This window comes from Mirounga angustirostris, unplaced genomic scaffold (assembly GCF_029215605.1).
Source record: "Mirounga angustirostris isolate CCGP_5_RB_7025 unplaced genomic scaffold, mMirAng1.0.hap1 SCAF_10, whole genome shotgun sequence".
NCBI lineage: Eukaryota > Metazoa > Chordata > Mammalia > Carnivora > Phocidae > Mirounga > Mirounga angustirostris.
In genome coordinates, this window is record NW_026991718.1 from 5,544,903 (window position 1) to 5,566,896 (window position 21,994).

General features: G+C 35.4%; 1 protein-coding gene across 9 annotated transcripts in view; it reads left to right on the forward strand.

Moving 5' to 3' along the window:
- Positions 1-21,994, forward strand: part of KIDINS220 (kinase D interacting substrate 220) — a 102,357-nt gene that overhangs the window by 54,084 nt on the left and 26,279 nt on the right. For all 9 annotated transcript variants that reach the window (XM_045884050.3, XM_045884042.3, XM_045884044.3 and 6 more), the window contains exons 22-23: positions 371-533; positions 21,499-21,677. In XM_045884050.3, coding sequence (XP_045740006.1) covers positions 371-533; positions 21,499-21,677 — 342 coding nt within the window. The remainder of the gene's footprint in view (positions 1-370; positions 534-21,498; positions 21,678-21,994) is intronic.

A 21,994-nucleotide genomic window follows, 5' to 3' on the forward strand; every position in this document is an offset into this window, starting at 1 on the left:
GAATGGTACTTTAGAGGATGGGGTCCATCATGGGTGCATTGATGTTCTGCTGTCTGATTGTGGGCAGTGTTGAGACTGGCTGACACATAGTTCTGAAAGATTTTTGCCTGCATGTATATGGCAGTATATAACACTAGTAGCAGATGACACAAAAAAATTACTTTAGACTTAAACAGAATTGTGTTTAATCCCTAGCCTTTTTCCAGTACAGCTCTTTGAATTATAGAAGCCATATAAGTAGTAGGTTTGAATTTGTAGTGTAAATAAAATGGCAACTTTTAAATATTTAAATTGTCAATATGCTAAATGCTTTGCTTACTATAATATTACACATCTATTAATTTTAAAATGTTTTTTATATTTTTTAAAGGACGATTACTGAGAGCCAATCAGATTAGTTTCAACTGGGACAGGCTTGCTAGCTGGATCAACCTTACTGAGCAGTGGCCATACCGAACTTCATGGCTCATATTATATTTGGAAGAGACTGAAGGTATTCCAGATCAAATGACATTAAAAACCATCTATGAAAGGTACTTTGACCTCTTGATATTTAACTTTATCTTAGATTGAGTTGACTTTTCAGAAAAAAGTTAATGCATATAAAACAAAATGAATACAAAATAATATGCATGAAATGTATACTTCTGGATTCAACTAACCATTCTCATTAATTCCATTATAATTTTGGAGTTGTATTAGCACAGGTAAATATCTTATGTAAAATTTACCTCTTTAGTTGGATATAGTCTTCCCTTTTCAGGGTAACTTACATGGTAAAAAAAAGTTTAATTAATAGTCCTATTAGTTTTGTGTATTTATACATACAAAATGCAAATCTTGAAATGTTATCATTTTTTCCATCTTATTTTTTATTCTAAGTGTCTTTACTTAGAATATTAAGGAGATTAAATTATTTATTTATTTATTTATTTATTTATTTATTTATTCATTTGAGACACAGAGATACAGGGGGGGAGAGAGAGAGCATGAGCAGGGGAAGAGGCAGAGGGAGAGGGAGAAAGAGGCTCCCCGCTGAGCCAGCAGCCCAGTGTGGGCTCTGGGATCATGACCTGAGCCAAAGGCAGACGCTTAACCATCTGAGCCACCCAGGCGCCCCAAGGAGGTTAAATTTTTTAAATCATTAGTACAGATATTTTCAGTTTTGTATCTGGAGGACTTTTGAAACTGAATATAAGCTGGAAAACATCTTTTGCATTAAGCAATAAAGGAATTTATTGTTCCTTTAAGGTCAGTCATTTGAAGTACTTTTAAAATTTTTTCTTCTGGTAAGAAATTAATTAAATTTTTTCTTGAAAGATACACAGTTAAAGTTCAGTGAAATATCAAGTATGTAAAGTTTTAAGAGTTGACAATTTCTTATCAAATTCACAAATGAAATTATAATCCTTTTTGTTTGCCAGAATACTTAATACCTTCAAAGAGTTCAATTGCTGCTCTAAATAAACATCTCTTAGAAAAAAGATAGTACCAAGAAATTATACAATTTTGTAAAACTCGGTATAACTGAAATAATTATTTTAACATATAAATGAAATACTAACTCTAACAAAGCATTTAGTATATAGTTCATATATTAAAACTTTTAAGATCACAAGAATTTTTTCCAAAGTACTGTCAGCATACAGTTTTCCTTATTTTTCAAGCCCCATATTTTTTAAAGATTTTATTTAGAGAGAGAGAGAAAAAAAGAGAGTGGGGGAGGGAGAGGGAGAGGAATGTCAAGCAGATTCCGTGCTGAGCGTGGAGCCCAGTGCGGGGATAGATATCATGACCCTGAGATCATGACCTGAGCTGAAATCAAGAGTCGGTCGCTTAACCAACTGGACCACCCAGGCACCCCTCGCCATTTTTCATGTATGTATTTTATTTAATCCTAGGCTTTAGAATTACAGAGAATGGTGTCGTAATAGTCTACAGATAGGCACTGTTCTTGATTTTGCTGTTTAATTTATACTAAAGTTATTTAAACTGTGTGCTGTGTCAAGTAGGTGTTCCAGTAGATGGCAGTGATGCATAATTACTGCCTGCTGTAGAGAAGTGGCACTGAATTTCATCTGCTCTTTGATATTTTAGAAATTATCTTTTTTCTTGTAAGATACACGATTGATTTTTCTCTTGGTTGTGTAGAAAAATAGTTTTATTTCATGAATAAGTTTTACGTCATAACACGTGTGTAAAGTTATGAATGTTTGCTAGATGAGCATAGTTATTATTAAACAGTTAAAATTTAGCTTTTTAAATGTTTTAACTTCTTAATTATAATTCATACCAATATAATAGGTTTTATTTTTCACGTGGTATAGTTTTACACAAAGTGCTAATTAGCATGGACAGGTAGTCCTTTGGCACTTCACCTCATCCTTGAGCAATTATTATTTGTGTAAATAAAAATATGTCTGAGAAAAAACTAAGCCTTCATTTAGGAACTATAAACAGGACTCTTAGAGTCTGTCTGAACTGGTATTGTTGTTAGAGTAATACATTTGGTTTCAAGAAATTTGAAATCATGGCAACAGGAGAGCTGCTTGTCTCACAGGGGTCCTCATTTAAGGAGGAGGGGTTGCTCATCATTAGTGTTTTCTCCTTTTGGCATGTGTATCTCCAACCTTTCTTCCTCAAGCACCAGAGTCTGCCAGTGCCTTAGTTCTCTTGCAGCTTTAGAAAGCTCGGTGGTTAGAACAGTTCCATGTTATTAACAAGGAAGATTGTGGTTCAGAAAGTTTAGGTCACTTCCCCAAGTCACTTAGCTCTTAAGTAGTAGAGCTCTTTCCATTCAGGTCTCTCAGAGTCCGTAAACTACTTAGGTGCCCGTCACTGTTCTAAACACTTTGTTTTAACACCTTTTATTCTCACCATCTATTGTTATTATTAAGTAGTAATAAGTAAGTGTTATTATTCTTATTTTACACATGAGAAAATTGAAGCCCAGAGAAGGTGAGTCATGTCCTGATGTCTCACAGCCACTAAGTGCTAGAGCTGGGTACCTGCTCCAGAGTCCATGGGCAGAGGGTGCCGCTTCTCACAACATGGTAGTGTCATCTAAATTTTCTTCAGCTGTAGCCTGACTGAACGTTTAAGTTCAGTAAGTGTAAGACACTGAACGTTTATGATGAAAATGAAGTGTCTGGAGTTTTTACAATTCTGTGTTCTCCATTTCTTTCTAGAATATTATAAGATAGTAATACTCTATTTAAGATATAAGATGTTTAATATAAATTGTCTTCTTTACTCCAGTGACAACTAACCTATTAAGCAGACATTGCTATATTATTTTTTTCTACAATTTTTCTTTGCCTTTGTAAAAACATCAGCTTTCTCTATTTAAGATAACCTGTTAGTGATTACGTCTTTTAGTTTTCCTCCCTGCCCCCCCTGCCCCGGGCTTTTAACAGAGTAAATAGAGCCCATGTCAATCTGTGGTTTTGGTACAGAAGAGGACTCAGGTCAGGCTCTTTACCTTCCTTTAGTTGAGTATATTGCTTAGAAGTACACTGTGTCTCAAGATTACAGAAACACTAATCAGCTTTTTGCATTTCAAGGGCTGTGCGCTTAAAGCCCCAGGCACTAGGCCCTTTATATGTTCTGTGAAGAAGGTGGGAAGTGGTCAAAGTCTGGGTCCCCAGGAGACAGAAGCAGGAAAGTTGTGAAAATGAATACAAGGTTTTTAAAGTCCTCAAAAAACTTCATATTTCAGTTCAATCCAACAAAAATAGTGTTTATTATTTGTGGTTCTGCTGCTGGATGCTGGAGATACAGTAGTGAACAAGTACATGTATATTTACTTTCAATCCAGCAATTCCACTTGTAGAAATTTACTCTGAATATACACCTCCACAAATACAAAACCATGCAACTTAAACGTACATGTATAGGAACATTGGTTGAATAGATTTTAGCATATCTACGCTAATATTTTGTAACTGTAGAAAAGAATGAGAAAAAAACTCTGTGATTGATATGGAGGAATTTCCAGGATATATTAAGTGAAAATAGCGAAGTATGAACAAGTGTACAGCATGATAGTGTTTGTATAAGAAAGAAGGAGAAATAGAACATTTATATATAAATAGGTAGGTATTCTTTTTTTTTTTTTTTTTTTTGTCAAAATAGAAAACAAACTTCTAGGAAGGGTAAACCAGAACCTGGTGAGAATGCTTGCCTGTCGTGGATGCAGAGATGGGAGATGAGGCATCTCTGTCCATTTTCATGTGGTTGGACTCTCAGTCATATTCCAAAATAAAGAGGATGGAAAAAAGCAAATCCTAGTATCATATAAAAACAGAAAGAAATGATCCTAACTGTATATAAAATTGATAACATAACCACACAGAGAAAATAATTAATTCAATCACCTTTGAACTTAGTACTCTGACTCTTTATTCTTAGTAGAATATATCCTGAGGACAGAATTAACTGCAAAGAAATCTTGAGCTTGTTGTTGGTGATAGTATTGCGATTATACCTTTGAAATCCTTTTAAGCATATTGTAGGATAGAGTAAATGAATAAATAAATAGATATTTGGGGGAACTAGTATTTTTCCCTTGGGAGAAAGGAGATGCAAATATTGAATAATAATTATTTGTTGCTTTGCTAACATTTTTACTTAAGGACATAGTTTAAGCTAAATGCATCCAAGAACTGTACTTCTTAGTAAACACATATGATTTCAGTAACCTTTACACGCATGTTACATGTAGTTGAGAATCATGTATATAAACATAGCTCTACTGAAAGCTTAAAAAAACCCCACAAAAACCCAGTGTTTTGTTTCATGGTGGCAGGGTGAATCACAAACCACACTTGGTTGGTTGATTGATTGATTCTAATGTCAGTACCAGTATCTCTAAAAAGTATGAAACAAATGGATGCAGAAGGGGCAATGCTCATTAGTGTGTTAAGAACTACTGAAATCTACAAATTGCCAGGAAGTCAAGTTAGCCATGTCAGACCCTACAGGAAGAAAATAAGATGGACAGTCCATCAAGGAGGTCAAGTATGATTAGAATCTGCAACTCTTGGGTTAGTAGATTATCCAGGTGAAACCACAGTATCCCATTTCTTTGCAGAGAATTTCTTATTCCCGCACGTTGTTAAATTATATAGAAGATGCTGAGCATGTTTGTGTGAAACAGAGCTTTTAACTTATTGTTGGGTAGTACTTTAAATTAGAAAGTACTAGTTTTGGAGTTTCCTATTTAAAAAGATAATTTTTTTTTTTTAAGATTTTATTTATTTATTTGAGACAGAGAGAATGAGAGAGAGAGAGCACATGAGAGGGGGGAGGGTCAGAGGGAGAAGCAGGCTCCCTGCCGAGCAGGGAGCCCGATGCGGGACTTGATCCCGGGACTCCAGGATCATGACCTGAGCCGAAGGCAGTCGCTTAACCAACTGAGCCACCCAGGCGTCCCTGGAGTTTCCTATTTAATCTTTGCTGGGATAGTGGCAGGAAGACAAAGATACAAAAGGATGAGGAGTAATTTGATCTCATTTTAGATCTGTCATTTGAACATGTTTTCCTAAAATCTTGCCTCTTCTTTTCAAGAAACCAAGATGAGTAGGGGATAGAGACTCATAGCTTCCCTTGATTTTTGTTTATCCATTCTAGTTAATTTTCTTTACTCAACATGAGTTTTTACTATGAGCCAAGGCTTATATGGTTGTCCTTTATGCTTTCCAGTGTTGCAGGGCTGGCCCAGGAGTTGGGGTGCATAGAGGGACAAATATAACAAGTATGTTATGCCCTTGAGGAACTTACATGTTTTTTAAATAAAATTGTTTTCCGTTTGAAAATACTTTCAAACTTAGAAAATTTGCAAGAGTAAGCACAGTACAGAGAACCCCATGTGCCCTTTATGCAGTTTATCTGAAGTTAAGGTTCTGTCTCAATTGCTCTGTCATTAGTTTCATACTGTCTCCTGTGCTGGCTGGTTTTCTCCACACACATACACACACACACCCTTTTTTCTAAACCTTTCTCTACACACACACACACACACACACACACACACCCTTTTGTCTAAACCATTAGAGGGTAACTTTCATACAACATATCTTTTGTCCCTAAATACTTGAGTGTTGAGGAACTTACATTCAGACTGAAGGTAAAACATACACACTTGAAACGATCGGAGGAAAGTAAAAATGTGATAGCTCAAACAGTTAGCCATTTAACAAGTTTCATCAGCCTCAGGCTGAAACATTGCTTTCTGAATGGTAAAACACTTCTCAGGCTGAAACTTCTGTTCTTTACTGGTAGAAAATTGCTTGACTGTCAAACTGTATGACTTTCTAATGTTCAAGAAAATATTTAAAAATTTACATTTTTATGAATTAAAATGTATCTTACAAAAGAATATATCACCTATAGCTTAAAGACAGTAGTAATTCTTTCATCTTGTTTATGAAATAGAACAGTTGCCAAAGAAATGTTTTTGATGGGGTATTTTTCATCATATTAATAAAAATAACTTGGAGTGAAGTTTTGTAGGGGGAATATTTTGATATTTTGTTCAAGTACATATAGAATACTCTGTATTGGAGATATGAGATATTCAGAACTTTGTTTTGCCATTAAATTAATCCATTATTTTAGACTTTAGCACTTGCTGGGCCTGCCATCCATTAATGGGTTGGATTCAGGGGGATTTTTAGATTTTTTTTAAAGATTTTATTTATTTACTTGAGAGAGAGAGAGAAAGAAAGAGAATGAGAGAGAGAGCATGAGCAGGGTAAAGGGCAGAGGGAGAATCAGACTCCTTGCCGAGCAGGGAGCCCTGTGTGGGCCTCCATCCCAGGACTCTGGGATCATGACCTGAGCCAAAGGCAGACACTTAACTGACTGAGCCACCCAGGTGCCCCTAGATTTTTTTTTTTTTTTTTTGAGAAAGAAGTGTGATTTATATGCCTACAAATACTTACAAAGAATATTTTATAGCTAGTCTAAGGAAGAGAGAAAAAGACAATGTAGTAAGAATCTTTAAGAATTCATTAAGGGATTGACTTAATAATTGAATGTAAGATGATTTGCAATGAAAAACTATGGGAAGACAATTTGATCAGCATATTGAAAGAACATATATTGGAATATGTTAGAATAATTTAGATGACTATTTCTAGTTAACCATAGTTGAGTTCTTTGATTCCATTGCTTGTCATTTGAATAATAAAGTTTTATTTACAGCAGACAAAAGCAGAGTATATAATTGATATTCATTTATTTTATTAAAGAAATCTGATTTGATAAAAACAATCAGAAAATAGTATTTTTAACGCTAGTAGTAAAATTTATTTTTTAATCCATAAAAAGCCTCATTTATTTTTATAGCAACTTGATGACACATCTGCTTGCTTTATTCAGCTGAAAAAGAAAATGTTGGTTCTTGGTGTTTGGTAAAATTGCTTTGTTAAATTATTTTCTAAATTGTTCAACTTTTAACAAATGACATTTGATACTAACACTGGAAAGCAATTTCAGCTAATTAAGTAGATCCCTCTATAAACCATCGGAACATTAAGATGACATACTGTTCATTCAAGATTATTTTAATTGGTACAATTATTGTAATTTTCTTGCAATTATGTGTTGAGCTAAAAGCTTTTGTCTAGATCATTTGAGGGTTTTTTTTTGTTAACATACATTTAGTAAGAAGAAAGGGAGTAAAATAAAAACTATAGATAAAGATTTTGTGTCTACTTTTTATTACGACGTTTTAGACAACCATTGAAATATTTTAGTATAAAACTTTATTTCTGGTATTTTTCAGTAAGCATTTTAAACAACGATAGAGGTTTTTAAAAGATCAATTTAAGTAGTTTTCATGAAGATAATGTTTTAAATTTCTGTTTTGACACTGCTCAAGCAGTCATTTACTCAGGATGATATGGTCAGAATAGTTTTGTGATAAGGATAATGCCATACTTACAAACAATTGAATAAGTTTTGAGAGAGCCTTAGAATGGTAACCATGTTCCACTTCACTGAAATAGCTGTTTGCTGAATAGGCACTATAGACATCTGACTTATAACATTTATGCTCAATTCAGTATCTTTAAATTTTCTAAGTAGTGGTATTTCTGTACTTGACATTTTTCATAATAAAACCTCATATCTTATGATGTTCTTACTTGATATTCAGCCAAAATTTTCCTGAGTTTAATTTGCTCATTTCTGGTTATCTCATGCCTCCCTTAGCTCTGACTGACCTCCTTCCTCTTTACTTCATGTTCTGGGCAATATTTGTTGCCCCTCCCCCCATCATGTGACCCAAATTATGAACAGGTTTATTTCTGTTGCATGTGGATTTAAGTCATGAATTTCAATAGCATGAAAAGCTGGACTAGTTAGTTTAGATTTGTGAAGAAGTTGTCTCATCTCCTTTGTAGTACAAAGTACAGCCTTTGTACTAAGGATATTTCTCCTAATTTAGATAGAAATACTTATGCCAAATACTGTTTCATGCATGTTGTTTTGGTGCTTTTTATATGTAGTTTAGAATCTTAATGAAAATTCTGTCTTTTTGATATGATGTGACTTCTCAGTATGTGTTGGTGTTGTCACCATTCAACATTTATTAAATCACTGTCTTATATATGATTATTGTTTCCATCTTTTTTCCCAAAACACACTTTCCCTTAATACATATACTATAAATACTGTATTCAGGGTAGTTCTCGTTGAGAAGGGAAAAGTTGAGCAAAGACTTAAAGGAAATGAGAGAATTAGCCAAGCAGATGTCTAGGCAGAGGGAACGGTATGGACAAAGGTCCTAAGACCAGAGAGTACCTGGAATGTACCAGTAATAGCAACAACAAGGGATTTGATGTGGCTAGAGGACTCAGTAAAGGGGAGGAGGTAGGCGATGAGGTCAGGGAGGTCAGGGGAGTATGGGACATGGAGGATAATTGTAAGGGTTTTGGCTTTTTATCCTGAGTAAAAAGGATATCTATTGCAAGGTCTTGAAAAAATTGTGTCCATACCCTATATGCTCTAAGGTGCCTAGTATTTGGTTGCATCAGTGTAACTTGGCCGGAGTTAGGGAATTCTGTTGACATAAGGGAGCATATTTTGAGAATCCTGTGCTGGTAAAGGGATAATCTTGGAAAAATCAGGGTAAATGAAAAGTTGTGCAGAAAGTAGGTGGGGATCCCACAGTAAAGATGAAATGAGTGATCGAGAATGGGTCATAGAGATGAATGTGAAAAAGCTAAGAAATGAACAATATCCTCTATAGTCTTGTTGCAGTGTACCGAAGAAAACTAGTTATTCTAAACATCTCCAGAATGACTAATTTCCATGTATATATTTTCCTGTTGTAATAGTTTGTTTCTTAAGGTCATTTTATTCTTTATTTTCTAGTAAAATGTTGGATTTAGAAGGCTACTTTTTGAATCATTTTTAAATAGCCGCCTTTCACTTAGACTTGCCAGCTGCATGGCTTGTCCCCTAATCCTCACATTTAAACCCCTGGTTGAGAGTGAATGAAAGGTGGTTTCCATTGCATTAACTGATAGGTGTAGAGAGCAACTAATGGGTTGCTTGTAGAGTAATACTGAATTTGATTTATGAGTACTATAAGATGGAAATGATGGCTGTTGTATGTCAACTTGGGCTCTAAGGATAAAGAGAAATAATTGGTCAAAATTTGATATAGAGGAATCAGGTTTACCTGGAGTTCTAAACAGTCCTAGCCTGGCTCTGCAGCCCATTCTCATGCCTGCTCCCTCTTGCTTTTTTTTTTTTTTTTTTTTTTTTCTTTTTCTCTTTTTCTCCCTCTTTTCACCTTTCCACCTGCACTTCTCTGTGGCCCCCATCCTGCCCCCGCCACCTCATTCACATCTTAAATACCACAACCTCAAGAAGCGTTTTGTGACCAGGCATACCCCATTCTCCAAGATTTTACTAGATGTATTCATTGTATGCTGGTATTTTCCTTCATGGTGCTTATCATAGTTACCCTTCTTTAAATATTCTCATTGCTCTTTCTTTAATATTTGTTTCCTGAACTAGACTGTTAACTCCGTGGACTGTAACTTCCTTAAACCTTGCTGAATTCCTCGCTTCTAGATATTTTTGGTATAGAGTAGGCAGTAGTGATTATTTCTGAAACTAAAGAAATATGATGACATTCAGATTGAGGAAAGCATGGATTGGGGGAGGGTGGTGAATGAGAAGCCACATTTTATCTTGAGAATACTATTCATACAGATACTTGTTCTTTGGTTCTAAATGTGGGTAAAATGTTTCCTTGTTTTTATACCAGTATATCCCTGGGTCAGGCACTTAGTAAGTTCTCAGTACACACAATTGAATGGTGATTACCATTTCAGTTAACACCTACTAGTTTTCACTTTTGTTGGGTGATACTAAAATCGAAGCAAAGTTTTCATAGACATTTCCCTGAACTCTGAGTTCAGCCACATTTCTAAGGTTTCTTGCATTTGTAATCCTTTTATGAATGCCGTGGTTTGGAATTGCTTCGTATTGGCACACTTTTATTTTTTGTTTTGTTATGTTAGTCACCATACATTACATCATTAGTTTTTGATGTAGTGATCCACGATTCATTGTTTGCATATAACACCCAGTGCTCCATGCAGTACGTACCCTCCTTAATACCCATCACCAGGCTAACCCATCCCCCCACCCCCCTCCCCTCTAAAACCCTCAGTTTGTTTCTCAGAGTCCATAGTCTCTCATGGTTCATCTCTCCCTCCGATTTCCCCCCTTCATTTTTCCCTTCCCTCTCCTAATGTCCTCCATGCTATTCCTTATGTTCCACAAATAAGTGAAACCATATGATAATTGACTTTCTCTGCTGACTTATTTCACTTAGCATAATCTCCTCCAGTCCCATCCATGTTGATGTAAAAGTTGGGTATTCATCCTTTCTGATGGCTGAGTAATATTCCATTGTATATGTGGACCACATCTTCTTTATCCCTTCGTCTGTTGAAGGGCATCTTGTCTCTTTCCATAGTTTGGCTATTGTGGACATTGCTGCTATGAACAATGGGGTGCATATGGCCCTTCTTTTCACTACATCTGTGTCTTTGGGGTAAATACAATAGTGCAATTGCTGGGTCATAGGGTAGCTCTATTTTTAATTTTTTGAGGCACCTCCACACTGTTTTCCAAAGTGGCACAGCCACTTTGGAAGGTACACACAAAGTACACACTTTGTCCCACCAACAGTGTAAGAGGGTTCCTCTTTCTCCACAACCTCTCCAACATTTGCTGTTTCTTGCCTTGTCAATTTTTGATATTGGCACACTTTTAGACAGGTCCCTCCCACTTCAGGTCCTACTTACAGGCAGTTGACAGTATTGTTTAAAAAGGCCTTATAGGGGCGCCTAGGTGGCTCAGGCGCTAAGCATCTGCCTTCGGCTCAGATCATGATCCCAGGGTTCTGGGATTGAGCCCCGCATCGGGCTCCCCGCTCTGCGGGAAGCCTGCTTCTCCCTCTCCCACTCCCCCTGCTTGTGTTCCGTCTCTCGCTGTGTCTCTCTCTGTCAAATAAATAAATAAAATCTTAAAAAAAAATAAAATAAAAAGACCTTATAAATGAGCTGGACTCCATTTTTGTCATGCTAAACATTTTCATTGGGTTCATTCATCAAGCAAATATTTATAGAGTCTGTTATGTCCTGGGTACATGCTAATAAAATACTAGTTAGTATTAGTTGAGCCTTCAATATATGTTATACATTGGATTAAGCACTTTACATAGATTATTTTATTTAATATTAAGTCTGGGAGGCAGAGTGGCAGTTACCTAAGATCACACAGCTGTAACTGTTGGACGTTCCCCAGGCCTATTCCTGGAAGCCAGGAGAGATGGTCTGTCACGACACAGTGGGGCAGTAGGTCTGAGACATTAGAAATACATAACTATACTAATTTTATTATTTCCAGATATATTCTATTCATTTTTCAAATAAATATTTAGAATTAGATATTATAGTCAATGGGAATGTTATTATGTATCAATGGTCAGATAGAATTTTTTCCAGAGGATTGAATATCTTTTCTATTAAAAAAATGCAAACTTCTTACCAACTTATGTAAAACCCCAAGTAAGTGCTTTATTCAGTTCTAATTGTGTCTGGTAACTGCAGTAGGTTTTGTAGGGAATGCTTAAAATCAGTTGTGATATTTGGCACTTAAACAGCTGGTCCGTCTGTTTAACTTTATATCATTTTTATATGCACTAAGTGGCTGTAATTTTTTTTAGGTAGCTTTTCAATAACTTCTCTTTTGCTTTAAATAGGATAAAATTGATTTTTAAAGTATTTTCTCATTTAAACTCATGATGCCATGTCCAGTAATTTTATGATAATGTAGAATAAAGAATTTTAAATATTCCAAAGTTGTGTGTTTCTAATTCCAACATGAAAAATTGAAGCATATTAGTTAAGGTTATTTGAAAACACAGAAGTAGAAAAATTAATTTCTCTATATGTTTTAATATGTGAAACAAAAAATATTACCGATGAAGGTTTACAGTTTATTTTATAATACAGTAAGAGTATTATGCACGTTTATATTAAAAAAAAACCATTCTGATTATTGAAGAATTCAAATTTTCCACCAAACTATAAATATTTATATATATTTAGAGTATATATATATGTGTACACACACATACATGTATGTTCTCTCTATATGTAGATTCTATATAGAGAGACTTTCAGAGATCAGGTTTTTTGCCTGAAATTATTTTCTTCAACAGAAGTTCATGATTTCAGAATTTCAAATCAAAATATTTTTAAGACTCCTCGAAATATGAGAATAAAAAACAAGAATGCTACGTAATTGAAACACTAAGGTAAGGGGAGATGCTGCTGTAAAGCCAAGCTACAAGCGGCTTCTGTTAGCAATACCGGAGAAGTCCACAAGATGGGAGTATTTCACCAGAGACATTATGATTAGCGTGTTCAGCCACGAAATAAGATCTAATGCATTTTGCTTTTCCCTTTCCATAGCAGAAAAACAAGGAGAACACTGAGTTTAAATATGAATCTTTTAAATTTTAAAGTTTAATTTCCTTTTTTTTAATGGCTTCACAGGACATCCATAAGCACTGAGAATCATGATCATAGGCAAATGAATGGTTATCTGATCATAATGGCATAGTCTTTTTATTAAGTTGAAATAGTGCCTTTTCCTGCTAAAATACTTTTAAATTAGCTTTTGGGGAAAGGGTGGACATGAAAAAGAGGAGTGTTTAAAATTGATCTACTTAAAAATTTGTATTTGGATGAAAAAATATAAATTCTAATCATTGTTAGATCTTGGGTTCTATACTTAATAGACAGTCTTCAAAACAGCTTGTCTAATAAAGGTTTTCCTTTAATCTGAGACATATTCATAGGCAGAGTTTGATTTCAGAGCCTCCATTCTCTACACCTGCTTTTCAGAGTTTTATTGCAAAACATTTGCTTCTTCTATATGGTTAATGGAACAATTTTTTAAATTTCTAAAATGAAACAATAACATGAATATCTCTTACTGCTTGGTAGCACCTCACAATACTATTAGTACCTCCAACAGCCTTGAAACGTGGATCTCATTTACTTTCATCAGAATATTTTTTAATACATCATAGTACAAACTCGATATAAAACAATAGTCTTTATGATAGATACTATTTTCATATTGAGTCAGTTGTGAATTATTTTACCTCTCTTAGCCTCTTTACTGCAGTCTTCTCTCATAACTTTACCTTGAAACTATTATTTTACTGTCTGAGTTGTTATTATCTGATCTCTTGCGTGGTAGCAACTGGGTAGGCATCGTGCTTTAGTACATTGTTTTTTAGGCTTTTTCCCCTTAGTGGAAACCTTTTTGCAAATCAAATCTTATGCACAATCCCAGTAAATAAAGCAGAATGAATATAAATTAATTGATTCAAATTATAACTTACCTAATAAATTTAGTTAGTAAGAAAAATGAGCTGTGCTGCAGAATATTAAAATTGAAACATGTGGACGATCCTTGCAATCTTACATTGGTTTAAACATCTCTTTGTTTCCCTACTTAGTTTTGGTAATATTAAGACTATTGTAAATTCTGGGGAGCCTGGGTGGATCAGTGGTTAAGCGTCTGCCTTCGGCTCAGGTCATGATCTCAGGGTCCTGGGATGGAGCTGGGAGCCTGCTTTTTCCGCTCCCTCTGCCCCTCCCCCTGCTTGTGTGTGTGCTCTCTCTCTCTCTCTCAAGTAAATAAAATTAGAAGAAAAAAAAGAAAATTCTAAATCCTAAGTAGATACAAATGTTCCCAATTTTTTTAACCTGCTTTGTAGTGGCAGGATGTTTTCAATTAATTTGGCTTCATAGGTCAGTCACCAGCATTATCTTACAGTTGCTCACATTTCTTATAATTGGTTGAAGTGTTTGTTGGGTGCTGCTTCTCTGACAAGGTCCTGGGTCATGTTGTGAATTAACATTGTGATTTTCTGTTTATTACACTCTGCACTCAGGCACATAGGGTGGAGTAGTGCACTTGCTTGCCTAATTTTATGAACAGAAAAATTGGATTAAAAAAATGAAAGAATTTAAATATACACATGAAGATGGAGGAGAAACTTTAATTCGAAGTCCACAAAAAATTAAAACAAAAAGCCAAGATGACCTGGTACAAGAGGCTTATATGTTGGTCTTCTTGAGTGTGTTAAAATTTAATATGTAACCGCGTTCTATTTTATTATATTTTAAGTAGTTAAAAATATGTAAATCATTAATTAAGAACTTTGAACCATGTCTGTGGCATCCAGTTTGAACCGGTGGAGGGAACAAGGCACAGGCTTTTGAATCAGGCCAGATAGGTTCCAGCTGGGCCACCTACATCTGAGGTAATGTCAGGCTGGGTGCTTATCTCCGAGCCTCAGTTTTCTCATTTTAAAAATTGAAATGGTATCTCCTGGAATGTTAGGAGATAGAAAACTAGATCAAACACCTGGCTTAGAGAATGGCAGGCCGTAGGCTACAAATGCTAGTTCTTTTAAAATTTTCTTCTCAACTCTTTATAACCTTCAAATATATTTTTCCTATTGGACTGTATGTAAGAAAAGGGATGCATTCCTCAGAACATTTTCCACAACACGCATGAATGAAGGCAGTGCCTTATCAGTAGTGTAGGTGAACCTAGGCAGATACCTCTTTGGTCTTTCATATCTTACCCTTCCTGTCTGTTGATCCTTTCTAACCCCTGTAGTTACCAAAATTGCAACCTTAAAGCCAAGTGAAGTTATGCTTCCAGTGTCATTTTTACACCAAAGACCAAGGGAGCTCAGATGTGGAAGGAGTGCTTTCCTTCATTACTTTGAAAGAGCATCTCCCACATGGCAGGGTATGTGGGAAGCATCTACAGGGCTATGGACAGGATCTGAGAGATCTGCTTCAGCCCTCTGAAATAAGGAAACTGGAATCAAAGAGAGGTAATTGACCCAGTGACAGTTAACAAGTGACCCAGCCTTTGTTTTTATTTTTTTAAAAGATTTTATTTATTTGAGAGAGCTCATGCATGCACGAGCGGGGTGGGGAGGGGGTGCAGAGGAGGAGGGACAAGCAGACTCCCCACTGAGCAGGGACTGGGTAAGAAGCCTGCCCTGGGGGCTCGATCCCAGGGCCCTGAGATCATGACCTGAGCCGAAGGCAGACACTTAACTGACTGAGCCACCCAGGCACCCCTCATTGCTTTTAATTTTTTTTTTTAATTTTAATTGTCAAATATTACAGCCTTGTTCTGACTTAGATGGTCAAATCTGGATTTAAGGAAAGCCATTGCCTCTGTTCTATGCTCTCAGAATCCATCCAAGTTGCATTTCAAGTGGCAGTGTAGGTATTGTATTCCTAGAAATGACTGCCTTTAATGGAAAGCATCTAACATGTAAATATGTAATAAGTTTATATAGAAGCTGCAAAGGGAGATTTTTTTACCCCAGACTTTGGTATACTAAGTTTTCTCAGCAGTTGAACACACTGTTGTTCATTACTGGATTGAATTGAATCATCACTAGAGATTATTAAGCTGCATTTCTTTTCGAGTGTAAATGCTTCTGTGTCAAAATAATTCAATGCTTTTAAAAATGTATAAAAAATTTTTTGAATTCCAGTATAATTAATGTACAATATTATATTAGTTTCAGGTGTACAATATAGTGATGCAACACCTCTCTACATTACTCAGTGCTCGTCACAATAAGTGTACTCTTAATCCCAAGAAGGAGATTTTTATGGTCATAAAATTTTCCTATTATTTCTAGTCCTAGTTTATTTTTCATGCTCAAAGCCAGAAGCAAGAACAACTGAAACATATGAACAAGACATGGCCCGCAGCACTGACTTATAATTCAGAAATGTGAACATAACTGGAAAAAGGGGGAGCCGTGTCACGTGAGGTCCTGGATGTAGGGGTATCTCTGCCTCCAAAGTCATATCTTCTGCTGCCCTTGTGAGGTCTAGCTGAAACCCAGCTGCTGATAGGCAAATTGTGGTCTTAATGATAGTCTACTGAGTTCGTGTATTGAGCATTTAAAACATTTTTTTATTACATTACTACATGTTTCCTCCAGTGTAAAAAAGTAATCTTTGGTCCTAGTGTTTTGACCAAGTAGGAAATATAGATCTTCTTGGATATATACACATTCAGAGGGAAATAATTTTTTTTACATGTAGAATAAGCTCTCTGGGAAAAGAATACATTGTTTAGCTTTGCCAATGGTTTATTTGGAAACAGACAAGTACTTTTATGGTTTGTATTATATAACCCTAATTGGACCATCCTTAAGCACATAAATCAAACACATTAAATACTTGAAACCAGAAACAAACCTGAAGGTTTGGCGTGGTTATGTATTCACTCTGCCACATATACAAATGCTTTGTTGTTTCCTAGTTTAGTTACTGAATAGGATGCCTTTAAAATGCAAGATTACTTTTGTAAGCTTTGGAAAGTAGTGTTACTGAGAACACTTGACACTGTGCACTGTTGTCTTGAGAGTCAGCTCTGACCACTGCATGGGGATGTCTCTTTGTTTTCACTTCTAACAAGTTCTTTGCTCCATTGAGTGTTGTTGTACACTCAACACAGCCTTCTGCATGTGGGCAGTTTTAGCTCTTACTACGTTATAACTTTACTTTAGCTATTGCTAAGGAAAATGTCTATTTTTCTGACTCCCTAGGCTAATGGCCTTTCCAACATAATATGAAGGTGATTCACGAATTGTTATCAAGGTACTTTTATAAGAATTGTAGGGGTGATTAAAATTTAGAGGATGCAGCAAAGGCAGTGCTCAGTGGGAAATGTATAGCTATAAATCCAATATATATATTGGATTATGAAGACCTAAATATCCTAACTTTAGACCTTGAGGAACTAGGAAAAAACTAAATTTTAAAAATTTCAAAGCTCGCAGAAGGAATGAAATCATAAAGATTAAAGCTGAGATAAATAGAGAATAGAATAACAGTAGTGAGAACTGACAAAACCACACGTTGTTTCTTTGAAAAAGATCAACAAGTTTGGCAAACCTTTTATTAGACTGACAAAGAATAAAAGAAAGTGGAGACATTACCACCAATCATACAGAAATAAAAAGGATTGCAAGAGAATACTCAGTGCAGAAAAGCCCTTTGACAAAATCCAGCATCCTTTCATGATAAAAACACTCAGAAAACTGAGAATACATGGGAACTTATTCAACATGAAAAAGGGCATTTGTAAAAGACCCACAGCTAACTTCATTCTCAATGGTGAAACACTGCAAGTTTCCCCACTAAGACAGAACATGACAAGGATTCCTGCTCTATGGACTACATGTATCCCTCCAAAATTCATACGCTGAAGCCTTTCTCCTCTATGTGATCGTATCAGAGATGGGGACTTTGGGACGTAAGTAGGTTCAGATGAGGTCATTAGGGTAGAGTCCTTAGGATGGGATTAGTATCCTTATGAGAAGGACCAGAGAGCTAGCTGCAAACCAGGGAGAGGGTTCTCATCAGAACCTGTCTGAGCTGTCACTCTGATCTTAGACTTCCAGACTCCACAAACTGTGAGAAGTAAATGTTGTTTAAGCTATGCAGTCTTTGGTGTTTTGTTATAGCAGCCCGAGTTGACTAAGACACCCACTTTCACCACTGCTGTTCACTATTCTACTGGAAGTTCTAGTGAGTGCAGTTCGACAAGAAGCAGAAGTAAAAGGATCCCAGTTGGAAAGGAAGAAATAAAACTATCTCCCATCGCAAATGACATGATCCTGTATACAGAAAATCCCAAGGAATCCACAAGAAAGCTGCTAGAGCTGATAAATTCAGCAAAGTTGCAGGCTACAGATCAACACAAAAATAAGTTGTGTTTCTATACCCCCGCAGTGAACAATCTGAAAGGAAATTAAGAAAGCAATTCTATTTACTATAGCATTTAAAAGAATAAAATGCCCAGGAATAAATTTGACCAATTAGGTTAAAGACTTGTACATTGAAAACTATAAATTGCTAAATTAAAGAAGATCTAAAAAAAAAATCTAAGTAAATGAAAATATATCTCATGTTCATCGACAGGAAGAGTAAATATTAAGATGTCAGTACTACCCAAAGTGATGTACAGATTCAGTGCAATCCCTACCAAAATTCCAATAGCCTTTTTTTTTTTTTTTTTCCCAGAAATAGAAACCTGATCTTCAGATTCATATGAAATTGTGAGGGATCCCAAATAGCAAAAACAATCTTTAAAAAGAAGAATAAAGTTGGAGGGCTACTGTTTCTCAATTTCAAAACTTATTACAAAACTACAGTAATTAAAACAATGAGGCACTGGGCTAAGGATAGGTATATAGACCAATGGAATCGAATTGAGAGTTCAGAAATTAACTCATACATCTCTGGACAGTTGAGCTTTGAGAAGGGTGCCAAGTCCATTTCATGGGGGAAAGAATAGTCTCTTCCACAAATGGTGCTGGGCCAACTAGATTTCCACATGTGAAAGAATGAGGTTGGACCCCTATCTCACACCATGTACAAAAATTAACTGAAAGTGGATCAACCTACACTTTTCCAAGCATAATTTTTTTTTCAATATCAGAAAGGGTAATGAAAGCGAAAATTATTGTAAAAGAATAGGGTTCTTTGGGAACAGTGCATTTTTTGTGTGTATTCACTCTACAAATATTTATTAAGCAAAAGTAATGTGACAATACTCACAAGGCACTGGAGATACAATAGTGAACAAAACCAAACTTGTTCCCAGCTTTAAGGAAACTTCTCGTCTAGAGGGGGAGTAGACATTAATAAAATAATTATCCAGTAGTGATATGTGGTATGCAAGAAAGCGTATGTGCTATGAGGGCCTGCTCTTGGGGAAGACTTCCTTGAAGAGGGGGAGTTGGGCTGAGATGAAGGATAAGTAGGCATTAATTGGGTCAAGACAGAACAAGAGAGCATAGTTAGCTCCGAAGGTGTTGAGGGTGTTTGGTTGTGTTTCCACAGATGTGCACTTCATCTTTTGTTCCACCCATTGGCTACAGTGCAGAGTAGCTGTTTTCTGTCTGTATGTTCCATCTCTTTCCAGAATGCATAGAACATTATTTAACAAATGGGCATTCACTGTGATAGCAAGTATTTGGGTCTATGAGGGGTTAAATTGGTTTTAAGGTAAAAAATTCTGAGGCAGTTAAGAGTTTTCCCTGTTTAAATTTTTAAAGAAAATTTATCTTATTTTTAACCTCCAGTGATTAAATAATGACATTATTAGGTGGCTACTTTTAGATAAAGTATGTTAAGTAATGCCTTCTTCATAAATTATGCTTTTCGAATCTGTTTATATTTTGATTTAAAATAGGAAGTTTTTTTCCCTGTAATTTAAGCCCTCATTTTGAATGGAAGTGATTTGAATGGCTTATGTAATTTCTGCCAAGGAATTAATATGGACTTTCTATAAACCACTGTCATTTATAATCAAAATGCTTTTAACTTACATTGATGTTGGCATTAACAAGTACTGCTAGATTGGTAGCATAGAAAGAAATTGCATTTAAACCTACTAAGAGCTCATTGATGCCTGAGGTTTTATAATGCTTTCTGTGGACCATTTAACTGCTGGCAACTTTAATTCACATGATTTGTAATACTAGAAATTTAAATTCAGTCTTAATTGAAAAGTGAAGTTACTTAAATTCTTTAAATACTAACCTTTGGGAAAATATCTGAAAAATAAAGACACATATGATTTTAGTGGCCCACTGCCAAAAGATTATCATTTACATAAATATCTCTTTCAGTAGAAGAGCTTAATGTATTGAGCTCAAAATGTTAGAATCGAGACTTCAGTCTGGAAAGCAGCAGTAGACTGTTGGCTTGTGAACAGAAGTATTGTTCATCATATTGAGAACACTGTTCACATTCAAGTTTAAGCAGAGCTGGCATTAAAATTCAGTTAATTTGTTTCATGTGACTTGTCAGCTGTGTGTTTTTATCTAAATCTTTCTAGCTTCTCTTCTTAGTATTTTATGTTAAACTTCTGAAACAGATGAACTACCTTTTTAACTATTTAAGCTCTAAAATTTTGGCCACTTTGGCAAATGATTCTTTGTAACTGTTCTCCAAGTTTTTCATATCATTTAAACTATATTAATAATCAGTTTGAATGTCATTCTAGTTTATTAAGAAGTAATCCCATTTCGGACGGCTTTTCCGTTTTGTACATGTGTGAGTGAGTCCGTAAGAGGGACTCCCTGAAATTCATGAAGACAAAATTGCTGTCCTTATCTTCTCACCAGCACACTATTCTTTTCTTGTTTGCTAATTTTGTTCTCTGGATTTTCCCTCAGATGGCTTTTAATATTTGGCTAGCAGCCCAGGATTGGGTCTGAGCAGTGAAGAAATAGAGAATATAACCTTTTTTGAAAAAGGAAAAACCTGTGCTAGCTTTTTTCTAGTTTATGTAATTTATTTAAAAATTATTGTTAAAAAAAATAAAAATGATTGTTTATTCTCTTCTTTGCAAAGGCAAGAACCATGGTATCTCATGATAAGCATGGAGTTTGGAGCCAGTCAGCTTCTCTTGTGCAGTTGTGTGTCTTTAGGCAGGACGCCTTATTTGTCTGAGGCTCACTCTCCTCGAGTGTAAAATGATAACTCATTTAATTTTCCCTGAAAGGTCCTCGCCAACATGTGAAGTGCCTGGAATACGCTCCTCTCCTTCCTGTTTCCTAGCTCCAGTCCTGCCTTTGGTCAAAGGCATTATAATTCTGACCTCACACTTGTTATCTTAGTAATTTTGTAGTGTACCAATTTTTTTTCCTTAAAATTTTTAATGAGAACAAGATGTATAATTAATAAAGTATATATAAGATGTACATTAATAAAAAAAGATGTATAATATGTTACTTATTTTTATAAATAAATTTTAAGGTACATATAGAATTTTCCTTTCTAGTAGTGACATTAATGACCTTTTTCATTTGTTTCTTGTTTAAAGAATATCAAAGAATATTCCAACAACTAAAGATGTTGAGCCACTGCTTGAAATAGATGGAGATATAAGAAACTTTGAAGTGTTTTTGTCTTCAAGGACCCCAGTTCTTGTGGCTCGAGATGTAAAAACCTTTTTGCCGTGCACTGTAAACCTAGACCCCAAGCTACGGGAAATTATTGCGGGTAAGTATTAGTAGTAAATTTAATTTGTCTTATCTGAAGTCTTCAGAATGTTTCCCATTTCTAACTTAGCTATATTAAGTTTGTCTTGCTCCGTGAAAACCCAGGAAATACTGAACCAAGCACTACACAGGACAATTAATGAAATTGAGGATTAGGAATCTTGACTTCCTTTAGAGACTATTAAGAAAATGTTACTTGTTAAACCACTTTATTATAATGTTTCTTGACCCACACACCTGACTTCTTTGGAATCAGATTCCTTTTAAGATATAGTCACCACTTTAAGATGTCAGTCCATTGTAATTTTTCTGTGACTA